Below are 23,731 nucleotides of genomic sequence, written 5' to 3' on the forward strand. Positions count from 1 at the left end.
CCCATATTTCATTGTATGTCAATATTTGTAAATTTTTATAAAACAAGCACATATCTGTTAAGTACAGTATTTTTCATATTTTTTAAGAAAACGGGGATCCTATAGTTCAAAAACTTGACGTGATAGAGAAAAACTGAGATCAGTTTTGGATTCCGCACCCAAAAATTAGTTAAAAAAAGCTGTCAGACCTAACTCAACAAAAATTGTGTTCCCCAGTGTTATTGTTATTATTATTATTATTAAAAGGGGGCATGGAGGGGCGGGGGAGCTGATCGTCACGTGACGTGTGTGCGCGCGCTTGTGTGTGGACAGTTGAAAGACAAAGAGTCAGACAGACGAATCATCGATCAGTTCAGTTTCGGTTCGTCCGTTTTGGTGATTCATTCGGAAAGATTCATTTGTTTGTTCGGGTACCATCTCGTGTGAGAGAGAGAGAGAGAGAGAGGCTGCAGAAAGCGCAGTGATGTCCACCAGCTCAACCTTTAACGATGATAAAGGAGGCTCGTCCACCGCCGCAGAGCCCGAATACGGCCACGACCCGGCCAGCGGCGGGATCTTCTCCTCCGACTACAAGAGGTGAGGGAGTCGTCTTATCTATTTTCATGTCATTTGAATGATCCTGGAGGGGGTTGTGCAGGAGGAGGAGGAGGAGATGATGATGATGATGGCGACTTCCTGCTGCCAGATTGACAAGCTAATACCGTGTTTACTGTGTTTAGGGAGCTGAAAAACACTCGGAATAAACAGCATGACCTTTACTAACCAATTAAAAGACTTTTGTTTGGAGTTGTGTGTCCTGAATGAGCCTGTAGTCATGGATACAGTGAGGCCTTACCGCTCCTGGGATTAGCATCTCTGTGATTTCGCCCTGAAGCGAGTATATGGCTGTGTTTTCAGACCAGGGTTCAGTCAAATCCCTGTGTGTGTGTGTGTGTGTGTGTTTTAGCGGAGGTTGTGCACATGTGCAGTGTTTCAGGACCGCAGGGTGGACAGCTCTCAGCTCTCAGAGTCAAGCCCGGGCCGCGTCCCAAACCCACACTGAAAACACACACACACACACACACAGCTCACAACGCACGCTTGTCGCCATTTCATTCAGTCACTGCTGGAGGAAACAGTGCTGTTCCACTGAATGACGCTGCTTTGGCGTTAAAATGTAGGACAGGATTAGATTAGATTAGATTAGATTAGATTAGATTAAACTTTACTGATCCCTTTGGGAGGGTTCCCTCAGAAAGATTCCAGCAGCATCATTACAGGATACACAGAGAATAGAAAATAGAGAAAAAAAAACTTCTCGATAAATTAAATTAAAGCGGCACGGTGGTGTAGTGGTTAGCGCTGTCGCCTCACAGCAAGAAGGTCCGGGTTCGAGCCCCATGGCTGGCGAGGGCCTTTCTGTGTGGAGTTTGCATGTTCTCCCCGTGTCCGCGTGGGTTTCCTCCGGGTGCTCCGGTTTCCCCCACAGTCCAAAGACATGCAGGTTAGGTTAACTGGTGACTCTAAATTGACCGTAGGTGTGAATGTGAATGGTTGTCTGTGTCTATGTGTCAGCCAGGGTGTCCAGGGTGTACTTGTCCAGGGTGTACCCCGCCTTTCGCCCATAGTCAGCTGGGATAGGCTCCAGCTTGCCTGTGACCCTGTAGAACAGGATAAAGCCAGGGTTGTCCCGATCCGATATTAGGATCGGATCGGCCGCCGATATCAGCAAAAAATGCGCATCGGGATCGGATCGGCAGGCGCGGAAAAATTCCGATCCAGACTCCCGATCCATTTTTAAAAAAAAATCCGCTCCGGGTTTTCCAGCGCACCGATTTAGATAATCCATTCCAGTTTTTTGCTCTGGTTTCCCCAAAATCCGGTCCGCATTTTCCAGCACACCTTCAGCACCAGCATTAGCGCCTTACAATTTACCTCAGTGGCATCTTCTACATTATCACGGCGATGTAAATTTAGCAGTAGTTTAACGGTAAAGATGTCAGCTGTGTGGGATCATTTTACCCTAAAGGACGACAAAGACGAAGAGGTGGAGTGCAACATATGCCATAATAAAGTCAGGCGTGGTGGTAAAGCTGTAAGAAGTTTTAATACAACCAACTTAATAAAGCATTTAGCAAAATACCACCATAAAGAACACGAAGAGTATCTTAAAAAAACTGCAGACAAAAAGAAAGGTCCTACACAACTAACACTAGCAGATTGGGGAGTAGAAGGCATTTTTGTTTTTAAATAGTTTACAGTATTATTTGCACTGATTTTTAAAGCCTTGGTTTACACTTGTTCAAGAGAAGAGTACTGATGCTGAGTTAATAGACTATATTATAGATACAGATAAGGTTGTTTATGTGCTTTGCTTTTTTGATACAGTTTACAGTCTTATTTGCACTTTTTACTGACCACTGATGCCATTTCTGTTTTTTTATTTATAATGCTGTCTATTTTGTGTTTATCCCTGAATAAACAGGTCAGTTTCTTGTTATCAACCATTGTGTATTATTCAAACTCACCTAATTCAGCTGGCTAGCTGTTCTCAAGAGTACTAAAACCCTTTTCAACATGAGTCTGACAACTAGGTAAGGAAGGTAAATAACTTTGAACTTTAATACATGCTCGGATAGGCCGGTATCGTATCGGCCAGTTTCGGTATCGGATCGGAAGTGAAAAAAAATATCGGTATCGGATCGGAAGTGCAAAAACCTGGATCGGGACATCTCTAGATAAAGCGGCTAGAGATAATGAGATGAGATATACAAATATAAAAAGAATAAGGTATGGGGAAGAGAGGAAGGGGCCAGCAGGAGAGATATTGCACTTTATATTACACATTATATTGCACATTGTCCGGTATTGCTTATTGTTAGGCTAGGCTACTGCTCCTTCCCGTCCTCTGTCCTCCTGTTACCCCTCCTCCCCCCCAGAGAGGAGTTGTACAGTCTGATGGCGTGAGGGACAAAGGCGTTTTTAAGTCTGTTTGTCCTGCAGTTGGGAAGGAGCATTCTGTCACTGAACAGGCTCCTCTGGTTGCTGATGACGGTGTGCAGAGGGTGACTGGCATCGTACATGATGTTCAGTAGTTTGTCCATAGTCCTCTTCTCTGCCACCATCACCAGGGAGTCCAGCTTCATGCCGAGCACAGAACCGGCTCACCTGATCAGTTTGTCCAGCCTGGATGTGTCCTTCTTGGACAGGGGTGGGCAATTATTTTTTCCATGGGGCCACATGCAAAACAGAAAATTTTGTGGAGGGCCGGACCAAAAGGCTGAACTAAACTCTGCATAATTCTCATTATCTCATTATCTCTAGCCGCTTTATCCTTCTACAGGGTCGCAGGCAAGCTGGAGCCTATCCCAGCTGACTACGGGCGAAAGGCGGGGTACACCCTGGACAAGTCGCCAGGTCATCACAGGGCTGACACATAGACACAGACAACCATTCACACTCACATTCACACCTACGGTCAATTTAGAGTCACCAGTTAACCTAACCTGCATGTCTTTGGACTGTGGGGGAAACCGGAGCACCCGGAGGAAACCCATGCGGACACGGGGAGAACATGCAAACTCCACGCAGAAAGGCCCTCGCCGGCCACGGGGATCGAACCCAGGACCTTCTTGCTGTGAGGCGACAGCGCTAACCACTACACCACCGTGCCGCCCACTCTGCATAATATTAATTGTATTTCTTTATATAAAGCAATAAATAACATTGTTTTTACAAGCTGCTAAGACTGGTAAGAGTATGGAAAAAACGAGGTTGCCTTACAAAAAATGTCATTATTCAATCAAATTTCCCAAAACAGTGGTTAACAAAATGTGAACGTTTGTACCATTTTATACAAAAAGTCACATTCACCCCAAAACACAATAAAGACATCACAATATTGTCTTTCTACTTCAAATATCAAGCAAGATACATCATATTATAATAATGATGCCCACATTTGTAGTCTAATCACCTCATTTGGTGTTTTTCAGTTTTTTCTTTGTTCAGTGAGAGAAATCTAGTCTCTGTTGGTCTTTAACGAGTGCATCAGAGTCAGGTTGAATGTCTGAGGTGGAGATGCGAAGCACAGCTGACAGATGATCATTGGTGAGAGAGAATCTATACCTGGATTTGTTAAACTTCATCACTGAAAATGTTTGTTCACATACGGTATGTAGGTAGAGCCAATACTTAGCAGTCCATGTTTTGTTGAAAGCCCTGCATTCGGCATCTACCTTTCTTCTTTTTGCGGAAATTTTGGGGGCTAAAGTCTTCTTGTGACCTGCTCGCAACAACGTCGATTCGGTGTAGGTATCAGATCTACAGATAGGCTCAGGCTCCGGCGCCTGCTGGTGACGTCACACTATGTGATTGGATGGACCGTTTGAAGGATGATGTACAAGTTTGTGGTTGGTCTGGACAAATTACGGAAGTAGTAAAAAAAAAAAATGTCATGTTCATGTCGCACGCATTGCGTTTTTGTTGAACACAACTTCAAAATAAAAGCAATGCACATTCAGTCCATGCATGAGGTAAAATTAGAAAAATACGTTCATTTTGTAATTTCCAATTAACCTTACGCAGGCCGGTCAGAATGAACCAACGGGCCGGATGCGGCCCGCGGGCGGAAAATGCCCAGGTCTGTTCTTGGATGTGCTGCCCCCCCTGGCACATCCAAGAAGGACATAACCTTGTATATATATATAACCTTGAGCTATTCTGTTTTCCTACGAAGGTACCACATGTCCTGGTCCTTTCAAAGTTTCAAACCCACCTTGTAAACAAACACACACACACACACACACACACACTTTTTTGGCTGTTTGAGTTTATGAATGATTTTCTATCTTCACCAAAGCACTGAGCACTGTTTAGATACATCAGTTACGTTTTGTTAAGGATTAATTATGCCAAAACATGTTACTGCAAAACTGAGATTTTATTCTTTGTTCAATAAAAATATTAACTAGTGTGAGCTCATATTTGTAGGTATCTAATTGTTCAGTCCTCAGCAGGGGAGGAGGGTTGATTTACTGGATCTCTTTGCAATTTTAGCTGAATGCCCCTTTTCTAGGCCCTGGTGCCACTTCCAGTCCTACAGGATTGGTGTCTAGCATAGTTTGGTGATTTTTCTGCTCAAAGACACCTTAATAGGTGTCTTCGGACTGCAGTGGACCCTCATTCTCCAGAACTGAAGCTAAGCATCTATTATTAAAGTGCTTGTTTCTGACAAACTGTCCATATCTGAGTTAACACGCACACAGCTGTGTGTGTTACTCAGACGTGGACAGTAGTGATAACCATTCATGTTTCTGTGATTACCATTCCCATACTTTTATGTACATTTGACGTTGAAACATTAATCCAGCAAAGGAAAACTATGGAGTTTGGGTCAACATTGTCTCCTTTCATTAGTGGTTATTAACTTAATAATAATAATAATAATACATCCATCCATCCATCCATCCATCCATCCATCCATCCATTATCTATACCGCTTATCCATTGTGGGTCGTGGGGGAAGCTGAAGCCAATAACAGCTGACTTCAGGTAAGAGGTAGGGTACACCCTGGACAGGTCAACGATCTATTGCAGAGCTAACACAGAGACAAACAACCATTCACATTCACATCCATGGACAATTTCTTCTTCTTCTTCTTCTTCTTCTTCTTCTTCTTCTTCTTTTTTGCCTGTTAGTGTGTTCTGGGTTGGGTCCCTTTCCTAGGGTTTCTTGGCTAAGTAAGGACAGCCGGCTAGCCACTCCTCTGTTGCACTGCATGGGCAATTCAGAGTAGCCAGTTACCTTAATCCACATGTCTTGAACTGTGGCAGGAAACCAGAGCACCCAGAGGAAACCCACATAGACACAAGGAGAACATGCAAACTCCACACAGAAAGGCCCCAGTTGGCCGTGAGGTTTGAATGCAGAACCTTCTTACTGTGAGGCAACAGTGCTAACCACAATTCTGCCCATAATAATAATAATAGTTTAAGTTATATCATGCCTTGCTTGTACAAAAGGTAACCATACAGCCAGAAAAAAACACACAGAATACACACAAATGTCATTTGTATTTGTGGACAAAATAAAAACTGAAAAGTGAGATTAACATTGAAAATATTGAGAAAAGGGAAAGGTTTTAAATGTTTTAAGTTGACAGTTAACAGTTATATAGTTTGGAAGCCATGATGCTAAAACATCTGGCCCCTACAGTGACCAGTCTGAATGTTTGGGATGGCTAGACCAGTGGTTTTCAAAGTGGGGGCCGCGGCCCCCTGGGGGGCCGCCAGGGGGCACTAGGGGGGCCTCAGAAAGTTGGAGGGACGATAACAAAAAAATTGCGGAAAAAAAATATTTTTTAAATAATTATTATTCAATATATTGTAATTAGTTTTTTAATCATTATTATAAAATATAATTATTAATAATAATACATCATATCGAAACGTTGTTTGCCATGCTCATCTCTCCGATTGCCTGTGACATTGCGGTTTGCGCCATTTATCAAGCTGCTTTGCTCCTCAAACTAGCGTATTGCTAGCGCAAAATGGACAGGTTTTTGAAGAAGAGACCGAAGGAACAAACCAACAGCCCTGCTGTGGAGGACACTGATGCGAAAAAAACCAAGAAGTTCTGGCCAACTAAAATCCGAAAATATGAGGCAGCATACATTAAGTATGGCTTTACAGCCATACAGAAAAATGGCCATGATTGCCCGAAATGCGTCCTCTGTCTGGAGACCCTGTCAAACGAGTGTTTAAAACCTTCGAAACTTCAGCGTCACTTGGTACAAAAACATCCGACAGATGCCGAAAAAACAGTAGATTTCTTCAGACGCAAAGAAGAGCATTTGGTCAGGCAATCTGCTGCATTCACCCAGCAAGCTACTGTCCCCGAGCGGGCCCTGAAGGCATCATTTTTAGCCTCGTACCACATTGCTCATGCTAAAAAACCTCACTCAATTGGAGAAGATTTGATTTTACCAGCCACCAAAGACATTGTCCGAGAATTGCTTGGTGAGGATGCTGCCAAAAAAATCGATGCTGTCCCACTGTCTGATAACACCGTGAGCCGACGAATTGGTGACATGGCTCAAGACGTATCTGCTCAGCTGTTGGAGCAGGTGAGAGCCAGCGAATACTTCGCACTTCAGCTGGATGAGAGCACAGATTTATCCAATGAGGCCCAACTGCTTGTGTACATCAGATTTATTTCACAGGAAAGATTTGTGGAGGAAATGATTCAGTGATTTGCTGTTAGCTGCTGACACTGGCCATGTCAGTATACTTGTTCTCCTTGACCTTACAGCAGCTTTTGACACTGTATGTCACAATCTTTTATTGAGCCGCTTAGAAACTCTGCTTGGCATCACTGGTTCTTCTTTAGCCTGGTTCAAATCTTATCTTACCATTAGAGAACAGTTTGTGTCAATTGGAGATTTTAGATCCCCGAAATCACCCCTCCTTCATGGTGTCCTTCAGGGCTCTGTCTTGGGACCCTTATTATTTGTAATATACATCCTTCCTCTTTGCCACATAATACAGCATTATGGGCTTAACTTTCACTGTTATGCAGATGACACCCAAATTTATATTCAAACCAAACCCTCTCACCCACTCCCTCCATCCAGTCTCGTCAACTGTCTAAATGCAGTTAACAACTGGATGGTGCAGAACTTTCTTAAATTAAATCAGGACAAAACAGAAGCCATCCTCATTTCCACCCCTTCTATCTTGAAAAAACTGGAGCACTTACAGCTATCTATTCCTGGTTATTTCACTTCCACTACTGTTGAAGTAAGAAATTTGGGTGTTATTCTGGACTCTACTCTCTCTTTTGATTCACACATTAAAAGTATCACTAAAACAGCTTTTTTTCACCTGAAAAGTCTCTCCAAACTCCGTCCTTCCTTGACTTCATCTGCAGCTGAAATGCTTATACATGATTTTGTCACCTCAAGACTGGACTACTGCAATGCCCTGCTCGATGGCATCCCAGCCAAGCGACTAAATAGTCTGCAATATGTCCAAAACTCAGCCGCTAGGGTACTCCCTCACACCAGGCCCTGGGATCATATCACTCCTATTCTATACAACCTGCACTGGCTCCCAGTTAAATACTGCATTCAGTACAAAATTATCTTACTTGTTTACAAATCCCTACACAACCTGGCCCCTCCCTATTTATCAAATCTCCTAACTCCATATCAGTTACCTTTAAATCTTCGCTCCACAGATGTCCACCTATTAGCAGTCCCTTACTCTCGGCTCTGCTCTATGGGTGACAGGGCTTTCAGTGTTAATGGCCCTAAGCTGTGGAATGCCCTGCCACTAGCGTTGCGCCAATGCTCAACACTGTCCACTTTCAAAAAACAGCTAAAAACACATCTCTTTAGCTTGGCTTTTTCACTTTGATTTTTAATAACGTTGTTATTATTATTGATTTCTTATTATTTTATTATTGTTGTTATTTTATTGTTCTGCTTTTATTGTTTTGTTTTTTACTGTTCAGTGTCCTTGGGTACCTTGAAAGGCGCTTATAAATAAAATGTATCTCATCTCATCTCATTATCTCTAGCCGCTTTATCCTTCTACAGGGTCGCAGGCAAGCTGGAGCCTATCCCAGCTGACTACGGGCGAAAGGCGGGGTACACCCTGGACAAGTCGCCAGGTCATCACAGGGCTGACACATAGACACAGACAACCATTCACACTCACAATCACACCTACGGTCAATTTAGAGTCACCAGTTAACCTAACCTGCATGTCTTTGGACTGTGGGGGAAACCGGAGCACCCGGAGGAAACCCACGCGGACACGGGGAGAACATGCAAACTCCACACAGAAAGGCCCTCGCTGGCCCCGGGGCTCGAACCCAGGACCTTCTGGCTGTGAGGCGACAGCGCTAACCACTACACCACCGTGCCGCCCTAAAATGTATTATTATTATTATTATTATAAATACTATTTTGTAAAGCACTTGAAAGAAGAACTACTGGGAAAGACATTTTTCAAGTTTTGGACGATTACATCGAGTCTAATGGATTGGACTGGACCCGTTGTGTGTGGGTGTGTTCGGACGGAGCCGTGGCAATGACCGGGAAGATCAGTGGAGTGACCGCGCTCATTAAGCAGAAGGCCCCGCATGTAGTGGCCACACACTGCATGCTCCATCGCGAGGCACTGGTCGCAAAAAGGATGGATAACGAGTTGAATCAGGTACTACAGGAGGTTATACAAGTAGTGAATTTTATTAAAGCCCGTCCCATGAAACACAGACTGTTTACCCTGCTTTGTAATGAGATGAGCGCTCATTTTGAGGGGCTGCTGCTTCACTCGAACGTGCGCTGGCTGTCACGGGGCGCAGTTTTGAACCGTGTCTATGAGCTGCGGAGGGAGGTTGCAGAGTTCCTCTCATCTGAAAAGCATCAGCTGGCAGATCGATTCACCGATGCAACCTGGATCCACAAACTTGCATACATGTCAGACATTTTCCAGCATCTAAATGTACTGAATCAAAGCATGCAAGGACGTGACACGTACATACTCCAGGTGCAAGACAAAGTGCGTGCTTTTTCCAAAAAGATCATGCTGTGGTCAAACAAGCTCCAGGAGGGAGTTACAGAAATGTTCCCACTACTTCACCAGCAGCTGCTGTCATGTGATGATTTGGGCTCCGTCTCTCCATTGATCCAGTCCCACCTGCAGCACCTCCAAGGATATTTCAAAGACTATTTCCCTGACCTCGAAAACACACATTTAAACTGGGTTAGGAACCCCTTTGCCCCCGGTGTCGGTTCTAGTCTGGACTTAAAGTCACAGGAGGAGCTGATTGAGATGACAAACTCAGGGGATTTAAAAATGGACTTTGAGGCTCTTCCCCTGTCTAACTACTGGCTACATGTAAGAAAGGACTATCCCAGCTTGGCTGACAGGGCATTGAAATGCCTTCTCCCTTTTGCAACAACCTACTTGTGTGAGTCTGGCTTTTCAACTTTAAAGGTACTCAAAACCAAACATGGAGCACGTCTACATGTGGACAGTGACATGCGTATGGCACTGACGGAGATTAAGCCCAGGGTTGACAAACTATGTAGGAGCCACCAAGCCCATCCCTCCCACTAGTGTAAACCGTCTGTCACTCCCAGACACAGACACACACACACACACAATTGAGAATGGTTTGATTTCTTTTGTGCTGTTCTTATCAACAGTTTGTTGAAAAGTTTATTGTTCAGTGCGAAAATATTTGTGTTGAAAACATCTCATCTCATCTCATTATCTCTAGCCGCTTTATCCTTCTACAGGGTCGCAGGCAAGCTGGAGCCTATCCCAGCTGACTACGGGCGAAAGGCAGGGTACACCCTGGACAAGTCGCCAGGTCATCACAGGGCTGACACATAGACACAGACAACCATTCACACTCACACCTACGCTCAATTTAGAGTCACCAGTTAACCTAACCTGCATGTCTTTGGACTGTGGGGGAAACCGGAGCACCCGGAGGAAACCCACGCGGACACGGGGAGAACATGCAAACTCCGCACAGAAAGGCCCTCGCCGGCCCCGGGGCTCGAACCCAGGACCTTCTTGCTGTGAGGCGACAGCGCTAACCACTACACCACCGTGCCGCCTGTTGAAAACATGTTAGTTAATAATATTCTTATGCTAAACAAATGTAACAATTATTGAATATTGAATAAAAGTAAGAGAAAACATTCTAAAAGTTGATGTTTCTTTACATATTTTGTAGCATTGTCTGTGGGTTTGCAAAGGGGGTCCCCGGCCAGAAGCTAATGCTGTTTGGGGGGCCTTGGCATGGAAAAGTTTGGGAACCCCTGGGCTAGATGTCCATGATTTTTTTTTTTTTTCTTTGAAATTTCAGCTCAAATAAGGATAGGAATGCTGTTTTACATTTTATGTAATAGGAATTAAACACTATTGGTTGAGCAGTGGGGCGGCACGGTGGTGTAGTGGTTAGCGCTGTCGCCTCACAGCAAGAAGGTCCAGGTTCGAGCCCCGTGGCCGGCGAGGGCCTTTCTGTGTGGAGTTTGCATGTTCTCCCCGTGTCCGCATGGGTTTCCTCCGGGTGCTCCGGTTTCCCCCACAGTCCAAAGACATGCAGGTTAGGTTAACTGGTGACTCTAAATTGAGCGTAGGTGTGAATGTGAGTGTGAATGGTTGTCTGTGTCTATGTGTCAGCTCTGTGATGACCTGGCGACTTGTCCAGGGTGTACCCCGCCTTTCGCCCGTAGTCAGCTGGGATAGGCTCCAGCTTGCCTGCGACCCTGTAGAACAGGATAAAGCGGCTAGAGATAATGAGATGAGATGAGATGGTTGAGCAGTGCAACACAGTTGTGTAGAAATATCAACAGTGTCAGTGTGGTATAGTGAATTCTGGCTCTGACAGTTCCTCAACCTGTGCTCACTCTAGGACCCAAATTGTTTTAGCGAAAAGTGCTAAAGACTCAAATTTTTCTTTAGCAATTTGCAATTTCGCTTAGCAAGAAATGCTAAAAGAACAATTTTCTTTTTAGCAAAGTAATTTTTTTACCAAGATATGTTATACTTCTAAATGTTTCTTGCACTGACATAATATTGAAAAATGAATTGTTATTGTAGTTTGTTGGTGTTTCAATAGTGTTTGCAAGCTTGTTTCCTGCCTTTGTCTTTCCATGTTCTTGATTTATGTTCATAGCATGCTTATTTATTCTTGAATCCTCTTATTTTGATCATTTCATCAACTGTATATATGTAATGAAATTGTGTGTTTAATTTAACCCGCTTAATCTGGTTTACGGAGTCCATATTTTTCATGATAATTATATCTAACATCTGGTGTGATGTGCTTTGCATTCTTTGCTATCTATGCACCTTTTAGCCCTTAGTCACCCTCTATAGTATATGCTGACTGGCCTGTGTGGGTGTGTGTGTGTATAATTGGGATCCATGTGTGTGTTTAGGGGGAGGGGGGTGTCTTTATGGGTAGGATGAAGGGAGCTCAGGGAGTTAAAATCAATGGTTGTTTCTTATAAATTAATCTCATAACCCAAATATAACGATATTCACCATTAATTTCTCAAGTGAAACTTGCAGTCAAAACTTTGAACCATGTGCGTCAAAACGCTCTGAAAACAAGGTACACTTGGTCGATATATCCTGGTTCATCTGTGAGTTCTTCCAAAGTTCTGTCAGGGTTGATATGTAGAAAATACGTCTTTAGAATGGTTATATCGTGTTTTTATCCCTACCTGAGAAAGCTAACAGAATATTCTAATATGTTATCTCACTTTTTAGATAAGTTTTTGTCATACGTAAAGTCGGATAATTTATTTTAAACAAACCTCGCTATAATCTTGTTCACTAATGAGCGAGAATTGGCGACATTATCAGCGCAACTCAGAAATCGATCATTTTATATGTAAGGTCCGATGCTATTGGAAGACGTAATTTGCGGTCAACCAATAAGAAGCTTCGAAACTCAGGGGCATTGGTTATAAATCAAAACATTGAAGATGGACACGAAAGGCAGGGCCTGAATTTCATTTTTCAGAATGGGGGGGGAATTCCCCCCCTCAGTGACTCAAATGGGGGGATTTACACAGTTTGGGGGGGATTTATACAGTTTGTGGGGAACGCTACTTGTGGGCTTAAATAGCTTAGGTCTTACCTTCTGCCACTACTCAGATTGAAGATCTCTACAGTATGTAACCTTTTGTCACCATTTGAGGTAGCCTGGGAAATCCCATGCTGCTTTGCACAATCGTTCCGATCTGAAAAGACAGCATGGAAACTATGGTCTAAAGGCTCGCCTGAGTTAGGGAGCCAATCAGAGAGTGGGGAGAGGTGGAAAGACGGTGACGCGTACTACTCAACAAACAGAAGCTTGTAGATTATTTGGGACTGTTTACGGATCACATTTAACATGGCGGCGAGCGATACGAACCAAACTTTCGATCAAGCTTTGTCTTGCACAAACGGCAGTAATCGTTCAGTGCCATTGTTTTCCTATTTTTGTTTTGCCTTCTCTTTCTCTTTCCTTCTCTTCTTCGCCTCTTCGTCGCTCTAACTACGTCACCGGGTACAACTGCCATGATTGGCCATGGGCTATGTATACGCCAAATGATAGACATTCGCAACGTCCAATAAACGGCCACTGACAATCGTAAACTACACCTCCCCTACGAGAAATCCAATAGGCGGATTCCAGACCATGTTTCACTTGTGATATGGTCTGGTGTTAACCAGACTACATTTGAGGTATCCTTTTTAGTAGACTTTTCATTTTGATATCTCCAAATTTGGATAGCATTGTCAGACAAAGGGTGGATAAATGCAAGTATTATTCCCACCAACCGTCTAAGATATGGACTGTTCAGTTTCGGGTGGAGGGTAGAAAACCACCACAAAATGAAAGAGATCCTTTACAGCATGACATTGCTGACTGACTGTTATGCCATCAAACACCAATAGCCTTTTTCTAGCAGTGCGAGTAAGGCTCTAGGAAGAGTTTGGAAGGTTGTGTGCCTTTTAGTTAAGCTAATTTTACAACCTTCTTAGTGTTGCTTTACACAGCTGCTTCTTCCTCATCTTCATGCACTATTCTTTAAAGGGCTGATGACACGAACATGACTCTATGCAATTTCTTAAGTAAACTATACAACATGGCAAACATGTTAGATTTCTGTTATAATTACGTGAAAAGAAGCTGTTGTTACGCGAATATCCAACTTTTAATTGCACAGCGCAAGAAAACTGGGTCCGTGGCTCGCGGCCATGCTGTGACGTCAGCGGAAGAACACGCTGCGGTTCACTGGCTGTTCTACTCTGGTTCTACTCAATGGAAATGGCGCATGAAAACGCCGGTGAACTCTCTAGTGCTAGCTCTTTCTCTTCTGGGAGTCTAGAATTGTGTTGATCTCTTCCGAATAGAATCTATGATAGCCTACCCTCTTTACCCTTTGCCTCTCGTTGTTAGGCGGCAGTTACATGAAAGCCGCAAGCTTTCACAAGCAAATACATGACTGATATCACGCCGACTTTATGATTACATTTATGATTATCATGTAGAATCTATAGCTCTGCGTACCTTTATCTTATGTCATTTCACAACACATGTTCTGACAGGAGGACTGTCTTTGGATCCGGCATAGCTACTAGTAGACCCCCTCCAGAATACTGGCAGTGTTGCCAGATTGGGATTTTTCCCGCCCAGTTGGGCGGTTTCAAGTGCATTTTGGTGGGTTTTGAACGTATTTTGGGCTGGAAAACTTCAGCAGTATCTGGCAACAGATACTGCTGACGTTTTCCAGCCCAAAATACGTTCAAAACCCACCAAAATGCACTTGAAACCGCCCAACTGGGCGGGAAAAATCCGAATCTGGCAACACTGTGTAGGCACTGCTGATGGTAGTAACACACGTTTGTACTGAACTGAACACCCAAGAGATTCTTTTAAGCTGGGAAGGGTGTCAAAACAATCCAAATCGAAGTGTTCAGAGCACAGGACGGATGTTGGTGAGGGCTCCCACTTGTCACGAGTGCTCCTGACTTGCTTCACCCACTTCGCATGCAGCTCAGGATCTCTGGGAAACTTGAATAAACTTACCCCATCCTTGTGGGTTTTGGAGCAAAAGCCGGCAACACAATGCGAAGGCATAATAACTAATATATATATATATATATATATATATATATATATATATATATATATATATATATAATGTCTAATAAAAATACTAATAATGATAAACTGAACACCTGCCGCATCAGCAACAAACTGGTAAGTTAGGAGGAAGGTTCTTTCGCTGACGTCATATAGCTCCTCCTCCTCCTTCGTCTCCTGGGTGCTGCAGCCCCGTCAAATTTGCCCAAATAGCCGCGTTTTTTATCATAACTTGTAAAATAGGCGCCTTCGTGAATTAATATATGGATCATCGGGAATTCCTTTTTATGTTATAAAACATTGCCAAAGATGTCAAAAACGTGTCATCAGCACTTTAAGTGTCACTGCTTCGTTTAATTATAAAAAAAGAAAAAAATCAGTCTGTTCTTAATAGCACTCAATGAATTTATTGACACAACAAGTCTAACTTAAAATCTAACTTAAACCAGTCTGCTGACTTTTCAGGATTCTCTTAACTATGTTTGTGTTATTTGTCTCTTCTTTTAGTGGCCATCTCTTTAATCAGTGACCTTTGCTTTTTCCTTTTATAGCATTTTTATATCATCTTTTTTTATCAACTTTTATATCATTTTTCTATTCTCATGTTTGATCTGATCATCCCTGTCCTCTGTTTAATGTCTACAATTAAAATAAGAAAACACTATCAAACTGTTCTTAACACTGAATGTATTTACAAACTTTGTTTCAGTCCACATATAGAACGTTAACATGACAACAGTCTTTGTTGACTTTTCAGGATTCTCTTATACCATATAGCCCTGTCTCCTGTGTCATATGCCATCTTTAATTAAAAAAAAATCAAATTGTTCTCAACACTGAACAATTCATCTTTGCTGAGTGCAGGATTCTTGTACATATGTAGTCTTTCCTTAGCCTGGGTCCGCCCATCCTAAGCGTGACGCAACACGAGGGCCTGTTGCGAGCTTAGTCTGGCCAGGCAAGCTATCTACAGCTCTTCCAAACTCCCGAAAAATCGGGAGCCAATCAACTTTGAGCATCTCCAACGGCCCTGGGTAGAGGCGTGTTCAAGGCACTGACGTAGTAGAACTGCGACCGGAAGCCATAGATTGTTTACAGAATCTATGTCGGAAGCGCTTCATTCACGCTTCCGCATCTATTACGCATAGATGCTGTATTGAAAGCATTCAACGGGAAGTTCTCATTGAAAACGGAGCAAAGAGCAGCCCTGGAGGTATTTATTGAAAGGAAGGACGTTTTCGCCTTGCTCCCGACCGGCTTCGGTAAGAGTTTAATCTACCAGTTAGCCCCGTCGCGTCACATACGTCAGAGGAAAGAGTGATGTGATTGGTTTAAGCTTCGTCACAGCCTTTTCTGGCTTCGACCAGTAGCAAACTGAGGCATTTCAGGGAGGCGGGTCAACCACGGGCTCTGGGAAACGGTTGGGCTTAATATCTTGGCCAGACCAATAGCTCGGAGAGCTTTGAAGTCACGTTAGCCAGGCTAGTCTTTCCTACTCTTTCTCCTAGTGGTCATCTCTTTTGTCAGCATCAGTGTCCTTTGCTTTTCCTTGTAAATACTTTTTTCTTATAGCCATGCTCTGATCTAATCCCCTTTGCAACATCGACGTTAATGTTAGCTGTCTCGTCCTGTGTATTCTCAACAGTATTCTCAACGGTATCACTCACACTGCTATTACCACCATCGGATTCAGGAGTTTTCCTCTTAGCAGGGGAAACTTCTGCCACTGCACTTGTACGTTTTAGCCAGTGGTCCATGTGTTTTACAGCGAAAGTCCGAGAGAGGAAGAGTGCGCGCGCTGTATCTGTGTGTGTGTGTGTGAACTGTCTGTGTCTGCTGTTTTTTTTCTGAGTAGGCTACGGGGGGAGAGGGGGGTCAGTCAGTAAAAGGAGGGTTAAATTCAAGTAACCTTGAGAACAGAAGGTAGTTGCGCATTCACACTGATCCATTATTAGATTGACGTTGTCAGGCAATGCAGTAATGTGTGCGGGAATCTCTCGCATTAGAATCGTTAAAGGTGCGGGAATTTAAAAAAATATGCGCGATACCCGCAATCCCGCGCCCAAATTCAGGCCCTGAAAGGTACTGTTTATCTTGAGAAATCGCAATTGTTTGATGGATTTTGCTTAAACTTTAAATGACTTTCGCATAAAATGCGAATACAGATGATTTTCTTTTCGCAAATTGGAATAAAACTTCGCAATTTGCGGACGTGCGAGCGGCTAGCGTGAGCCCAGCTCAACCTCAGCTACATCACTCAGGTCCATAATTGATCTGAAATAGAAATATGCATGCGATAATTAGATAGATAGATAGATAGATAGATAGATAGATAGATAGATAGATAGATAGATAGCAGAGGTGGACAGTAACAAAGTACATTTACTTGAGTACTGTACTTAAATACACTTTTTAAGTATCTGTACTTTACTTGAGTATTAATTTTTTTGGCAACTTACGACTTTAATACATTTGAAAGACAAATATCACACTTTTTACTCCACTACATTTCTATAAAGGTCCTCATTACTTGTTACAATGAAGTGGCTTTGAAAGTGGATGTTTTTTCTTTTCTAAAACGTGATTGTTTTTTTTCGCAGGTGACACTGAGACAGCCTATCAGTAATCACTAGGGTCAGGTCACATCCATAGACTGGATAAAATGAAGATCAGTGATTTCTCCGCAGCATTAGTTAACACGATCAGTTGATGGCAGAATGGAAGGAGGCAGTTATTCTGGGGAATGAACGCACCCACGGCTATGTCTACAACCCATGTTTCAGTTTTCTGAAAGGAATAAAGAATTGTTTCATTTTAAATGTTTGCTTTGTTTGCCTAAAACGGAGTGCATCACAGCCTACAAAAATTTGCCATCCGACCTGCAGAAGCATATTGCGGTATATAAACATTTTATTCCAAGAGCAAGCTTGCAGTGAAGTTGTATGTGCTTTTAGAGCTAGCAATAACATTGCAATAGCTGTGCAGTCTGGTTAGTCAAATGACTTTCTATGGATTTGCCCGCCAAGTTGCCATAGCCTTGTCCATGGCTAACGCTAACACATAGCTAGTTAACTTGGACATTGTTAGTTAGCATGTAAAAACGGAGTTACACTAACATGAATAATGTTAACTTATCTGAAGTGCTTTCAGAAATGTTTTAGCATAATCTTTCTGTCAGTAAGCTTGCTGAGAACGATCAAACTACAAACATGGACACTTTGAACTACATTCCCCAAGAACCACAGCGCCCTCTGTCACCAGACTATTGATTACAGCTGCCACTCATCTTCCTAATTACCTCTCTCCCTACTTAAGTCACTCACTCATGCAACTCCAATGCGAAGTATCGTTCTACCTTGTCCAGTTCATAACAAGCTTTGTACTTTCTGCCTGCCTCTCGATTTTCTGACCTCTGCTTACTCTATTTCATTTATGCTCTCTGTCTTGCCTCTACTATGTTGTTTGCCGATCGCCTGACCCTCGCTAGTTTCCTGACTTCACTTCCTGTCTCTCGTCTTGGCTTTGTCAACAGTTTGCACCCCGCTCTCCTCTGCACATACGGTACATCCATAGGTGCCTGCACCCTGACAGGATACTTCGCCTATCATTGATGTAGCGGAAGAGGCAAAGCAGACTGCTCTGAATGCTCAGGGACGCTTACTAGGAGAACATCAACAGATGCTAGCAGACCTCAACACCCGAATGGCGCAACTCGCAACTGTGATGTCGCAGGCCCTTCTAATGCGCCCCGAGTCTACTCCTAGCCCAGCACTGCAGCTCCCCACTCCAGAGAAATTCGCTGGAGACGCTCTCGCCTATAAAGGTTTTCTACTTCAATGTTCCATGTATTTCGCTACCATGCCAAACCTTTCTGATGAACACAGGATCGCTAAGTTTCTTTCCTTTTTCACTGGTAAAGCACTCCGATGGGCAAGTGCCGTTTGGAACAAGGACAGTGAGCAGATGACCTCTTATGAGCAGTTCCTCACTCTGTTCAAGAGAGTGTTTGACCATGAACCTGAGGGAATTGAAGTAGGTGAAAGTTTGCTCACTATATCTCAGGGCTCCAGAAGCGTGGCTGAGTATGCTCTGGACTTCAGAACATTAGCAGCGGCCAGTGGATGGAACGACCCTGCCTCTGAAAGTTGTTTTCTGCCAAGGTCTGCGCCCCGAGATTCTTAGCGAACTAGCCTGCAGAGATGAACAACTCACGCTGGACTCTCTTAGCAACTTAGCCATTTGCCTTGATCATTTGTTAGCACATCGACCCTCCATTCAGTACAGTGTAAAGCTGGTTCAGGCTTCCGAGGACAGCTCACCCCTGGAAGTATCATGCACCTGGTTAACATGCTCAGAGCGCGAAAGGAGGAAAAGGGAGGGTCTGTGCTTCTACTGTGGGAGCTCCAAGCATCAGCTCAACCATTGTCCCATCCATCAGTCCTGGGCAGCTCCAGCAGAAGGTCCAGCACGCACTGTGAGTCCGATGAGAAAGTTCAATTCCAAATCATTTAAGGTTCCAGTGTTATTAAAGTTGACATCCTCCACACACATCCTTTCTGCTTTTATTGATTCAGGGACAGAGGGGAACTTTATCAGCAGCACAATCGTACAGAAGTTCAACCTGCCCACAACCCCTCTGCAAAGCGCACTCAGCATTAAAACCATTGACGGAGGACCCATAGGAGATGGCTTCGTCACCATGCATACTACACCAATTTATATCCAAGTGGGAGTGCTACACTCAGATCATATCTCACTTTACATCACCACAACTGTAAGTCATGATATCATTCTTGGTTACCCTTGGCTTCAACTTCACGACCCCTTGATATCATGGCAGAACAAGGAAATTCTCCAGTGGTCATCTACCTGCTTTCAGAGTTGTATCTTTTGTCCCCAAGTCAATCTCTCCTCCACCTCTGTGGAGAGTCTTCAGCCAGACTCCATGGACAATGTTCCTGAATGTTACATGGACCTTCAGGAGGTCTTTAGCAAGGGGAAAGCCTGCAGGCTACCACCACATTGGCCCTATGACTGTGCAATTGACCTACTGCCAGGCATGTCACCACCACAGGGGCATATATATCCCCTATCCCAAAAGGAACATGCTGCCATGGAGGAGTACATTTTAAGAGGCCCTTAAGCAAGGATACATCCGCCCTTCCAAATCTCCAGCTTCTGCAGGCTTCTTCTTAGAGGAGAAATGAGGTGGTGGACTCCAACCATGTATTGATTACAGGGGTTTAAACCAGGTATCCATCAAGTATCCCTATCCCCTTCCTCTTGGTCCTGCTGCCTTGGAGCAACTCCAATCAGCAAGGATCTTTTCGAAATTAGACTTACGCAGTGCATATAACCTAATCAGGATCAAAAAGGGTGATGAGTGGAAGACGGCCTTCAGCACTACCACTGACCATTTTGAATACCGGGTAATGCCTTATGGCATTTCTTTGGCTCCTCGCGTGTTTCAATGCCTAATCAATGACCTGCTACGGGACATGCTAGGCAGATATGCCATCGCTTACATAGACGACATCCTGATTTACTCCCCAGACAAAAGAAGTCACCAGGAACACATCAGAGCTGTTCTCAAGCACTTGCTAGAGAATCACCTCTATATCAAAACAGAGAAGTGTGAGTTCCATCAGGGTTGTATCTCCTTCTTAGGATGTATAATCAGCACAGATGGAGTTAGCATGGACTCATCCAAGGTCTCTGCAGTCATGTCCTGGCCCACACCCACATCCATAAGGGATCTTCAGTGTTTCTTGGGCTTCGCAAACTTCTACCGCCGATTTATTAGGGGTTTTAGCACGATAGCCGCTCCCTTCACAACTCTGCTTAAAAAGGGACCTAAGCGCCTCCAGTGGCAGAAGAAGCTTTCTATTGTCTCAAGCAGGCCTTCACCTCTGCTCCGGTCTTACAGCATCCTGACCCGACCAAACCTTTCACCTTAGAGGTAGATGCATCCAACACTGGAGTAGGGGTGATTCTGTCTCAACGTTTTGGGGAGAAGCAGAAACTTCATCCAGTAGCCTTTTCGAAGAAATTCTCTTCTGTAGAAAGTAACTACGATGTTGGCAACAGAGAGCTGCTCGCTATTAAACTAGCCCTCAAAGAGTGGCAACACTGGCTAGAGGGAGCCACTCACCCATTCGTAATTCTCACTGACCACAAGAACCTTGAATATCTCAAGAAAGCCAAGAGGTTAAATCCTCACCAGGCCAGGTGGGAACTCATTTTTTTTTTTTTTTTACACGCTTCAATGTCACAATTTCATTTCATCTCGGCTCCAAGAATACCAAAGCAGATACCCTATCTCGAACTTTTGGGCTTTCTCATCAAGATTCTGTCACCCACCCCATTCTCCCATCCCAATGTTTTCTACAATCCATTACTTGGGACCTAGACAGAGAGATAAGGAGTTCTCAACCTCAAACTCTCCCTGTTAACCTTCCACCTGGCCTACTCTGTGTGCCTAAGCGTCTTCGAGGCCAACTCATCACATGGGCCCACGTGTCTCCCGCCACGGGACACCCTGGCAGCCAGCGTACTCATCAAAAGCTGAGGAATAAGTACTGGTGGGAGAACATGCTCACTGAGATTAATCAGTTCATCGCCTCATGTTCTGTTTGTGCCCAGGCAAAGGTTCCTAGAACCCCTCCCGCAGGCAAACTGTGCCCCCTCCCTATTCCTCAGAGACCCTGGTCCCACATAGCCATTGACTTCATCACGGACCTCCCTCCCTCACAAGGTAATACCACAATAATGGTAACTATCGACCGCTTCTCTAAAGCTCTTAAGCTTTAGAGAAGCGCTTAAGAGCTTTAGAGAAGCGGTTGATAGTTACCATTATTGTGGCATTACCTTGTTACCATTATTGTGGTGTTTACCTGGCATCCCCACGGCGTCCCAAACAGCAGAACTACTCTTCCAGCAAGTATTTAGATACGATGGCATCCCTGAAGATATAGTTAGTGCCCAGGGTTCTCAGTTAATTTCACGTTTTTGGACTTGCTTCATGGAAAGGTTAGGGGTATCAGTGAGCCTCACATCTAGCTACCATCCACAATCGAACGGCCAAGTAGAAAGAGCCAACCAGGAAACCGGATGTTTCCTGTGGATCTTCTGCATGTGTAAGCAGGGGGACTGTGCATGCTTCCTTCCATGGGCTGAGTATGCACAAAACTCCCTCAGACGTTCTGCAACCCACTTAACACCGTTTCAGTGCATTCTTGGCTATCAACTGCCCTTGTTCCCTTGGGACAATACGCCAAGCCAGGTACAGGCTGTGGAAGACTGGTTTGCATGCAGCCTGACAATATGGGAGGAAGTGCACCAACGTCTGGAAACAGTCAATGCCAAGTATAAAGAATATGTGGACAAACATAGAGGAGATAATCCAAACTTTTCCCTGGGCGACAGAGTATGGGTGGCCACAAGAAACCTCAGAAAACCCAACACCTGTAGAAAACTTCAGCCACATTATATTGGGCCATTTAAGGTACTGCGTCGCATTAACGAGGTCTCTTACCTCTTTGCAAGATGAAATCGTGCAAAGCCCCTGGCCCTTCTGGCATCATGGCAGAAATGTTAAAGGCCTCTGATGAGGTTAGCATCCCTCTTCTGGCCAACCTTGCAAATGCTATCACTGCTGAGAAGAAAATCTCAGAGGACTGGAACATGAGTTACATCATTAATCTAAATAAAGGCAAGGGAGATGCAATGGAGAGAGGCAACTACAGGGGTCCTAAACTAACTGAGCACTGTTTGAAGGTAATTGAGAGAGTGGTGGAGAAGATAGCTCGTGAGTTGGTGGCCAATGATGAGATGCAGTTTGGTTTTGTACCTGGCAGAGGGACAACTGATGCAATTTTCATTCTATGGTAGCTACAGGAGAGGCACTTCACCAAAGAAAAGAACTTGTTTTTTGCCTTTGTAGATCTAGAAAAGGCTTTTGACCATGTTCCTCGAGATATGCTATGGTAGGCAATGCGACGTCTTGGTCTACCAGAGTGGCTAGTCGGTACAGTTCAGGCCATGTACACCAATGCTTCAAGTAGAGTCCGAGTCAACAACTCCTTCAGTGACAGCTTCAAGGTTCAAGTAGGTGTTTATCAAGGCTCAGTGTTGAGTCCCCTACTCTTTATCATCATGCTGGAGGCTTTGTCACATGAATTCTGCACTGGATGTCCATGGGATCTGTTGTATGTTGACGACTTAGTTACCTCATCTGATTCGCTGGAAGAACTCCTGGAGAAGCTGTGTAGGTGGCAGTTTGGATTGGACTCAAAAGGTCTTCATGTAAACATGAGCAAGACTAAGATCATGATGTCTATCCCCAACTTGGATTCGCTGAGAGACTCAGGCAAGTATCCATGCACCGTGTGTAGGAAGGGCGTTGGTAGTAATTCCATCTCCTGCAGTGGGTGTTCGCACTGGGTTCATAAGAAATGCAGTAATGTATGTGGCAGGCTGATTTCTGACCCATTGTTCAGGTGCAGCAGATGCCGAGGAACAGCTCGCCCCATCGATGGCAGGCCATGCGATCATGTCATGGTTGGTGAACACCGTCTGGATGTGGTGGATTCATTTTGCTATCTAGGAGATACCATCTGTGCTGGTGGTGGCTGTGAGGCTGCCACAATCACTAGGGTGAGAGCCACCTGGGGCAAATTCAAGGAGCTGCTGCCTATACTGTCTTGCAAGAGCTTGTCATTTCAAACACGGGGTAGGGTGCATGGTAGCTGTGTTAGGGGTGCCATGCTGTACGCCAGTGAGTGCTGGGCCCCTAGGAAGATCGACATGGCAAGGCTGGACAGGGTGATGCTAAGGTGGACGTGTGGTGTCAAACCTGATGATGTTACCAGCGTAAGTGACCTACACGCAAGGCTTGAGATGGTTGACCTCATGACTGCTATCAGATGTAAGCGGCTGTGATGGTTTGGACATGTAGAAAGGGCTGACAGCTGTATTAACACCATAAGGAACATCCAGGTTGATGGGCGGAAAAGAAGGGGTAGGCCACACAAAACATGGTAAGAAGTGGTCTCAAACGACCTAAAGGTGACCAGCCTCACTGCA

At 44.3% G+C, this 23,731-nt stretch overlaps 1 protein-coding gene across 6 annotated transcripts in view; it reads left to right on the forward strand.

Annotated features, from left to right (window-relative positions):
- The first annotated feature begins 350 nt into the window (after positions 1-350).
- Positions 351-23,731, forward strand: part of LOC132881671 (AP-3 complex subunit beta-2) — a 136,398-nt gene continuing 113,017 nt past the window's right edge. For all 6 annotated transcript variants that reach the window (XM_060914401.1, XM_060914406.1, XM_060914402.1 and 3 more), the window contains exon 1: positions 351-576. In XM_060914401.1, the coding sequence (XP_060770384.1) occupies positions 464-576 (113 nt within the window). In that variant the 5' untranslated portion in view covers positions 351-463. The remainder of the gene's footprint in view (positions 577-23,731) is intronic.

The sequence above is a fragment of the Neoarius graeffei genome, chromosome 2 (genome assembly GCF_027579695.1).
Source record: "Neoarius graeffei isolate fNeoGra1 chromosome 2, fNeoGra1.pri, whole genome shotgun sequence".
Lineage (NCBI taxonomy): Eukaryota > Metazoa > Chordata > Actinopteri > Siluriformes > Ariidae > Neoarius > Neoarius graeffei.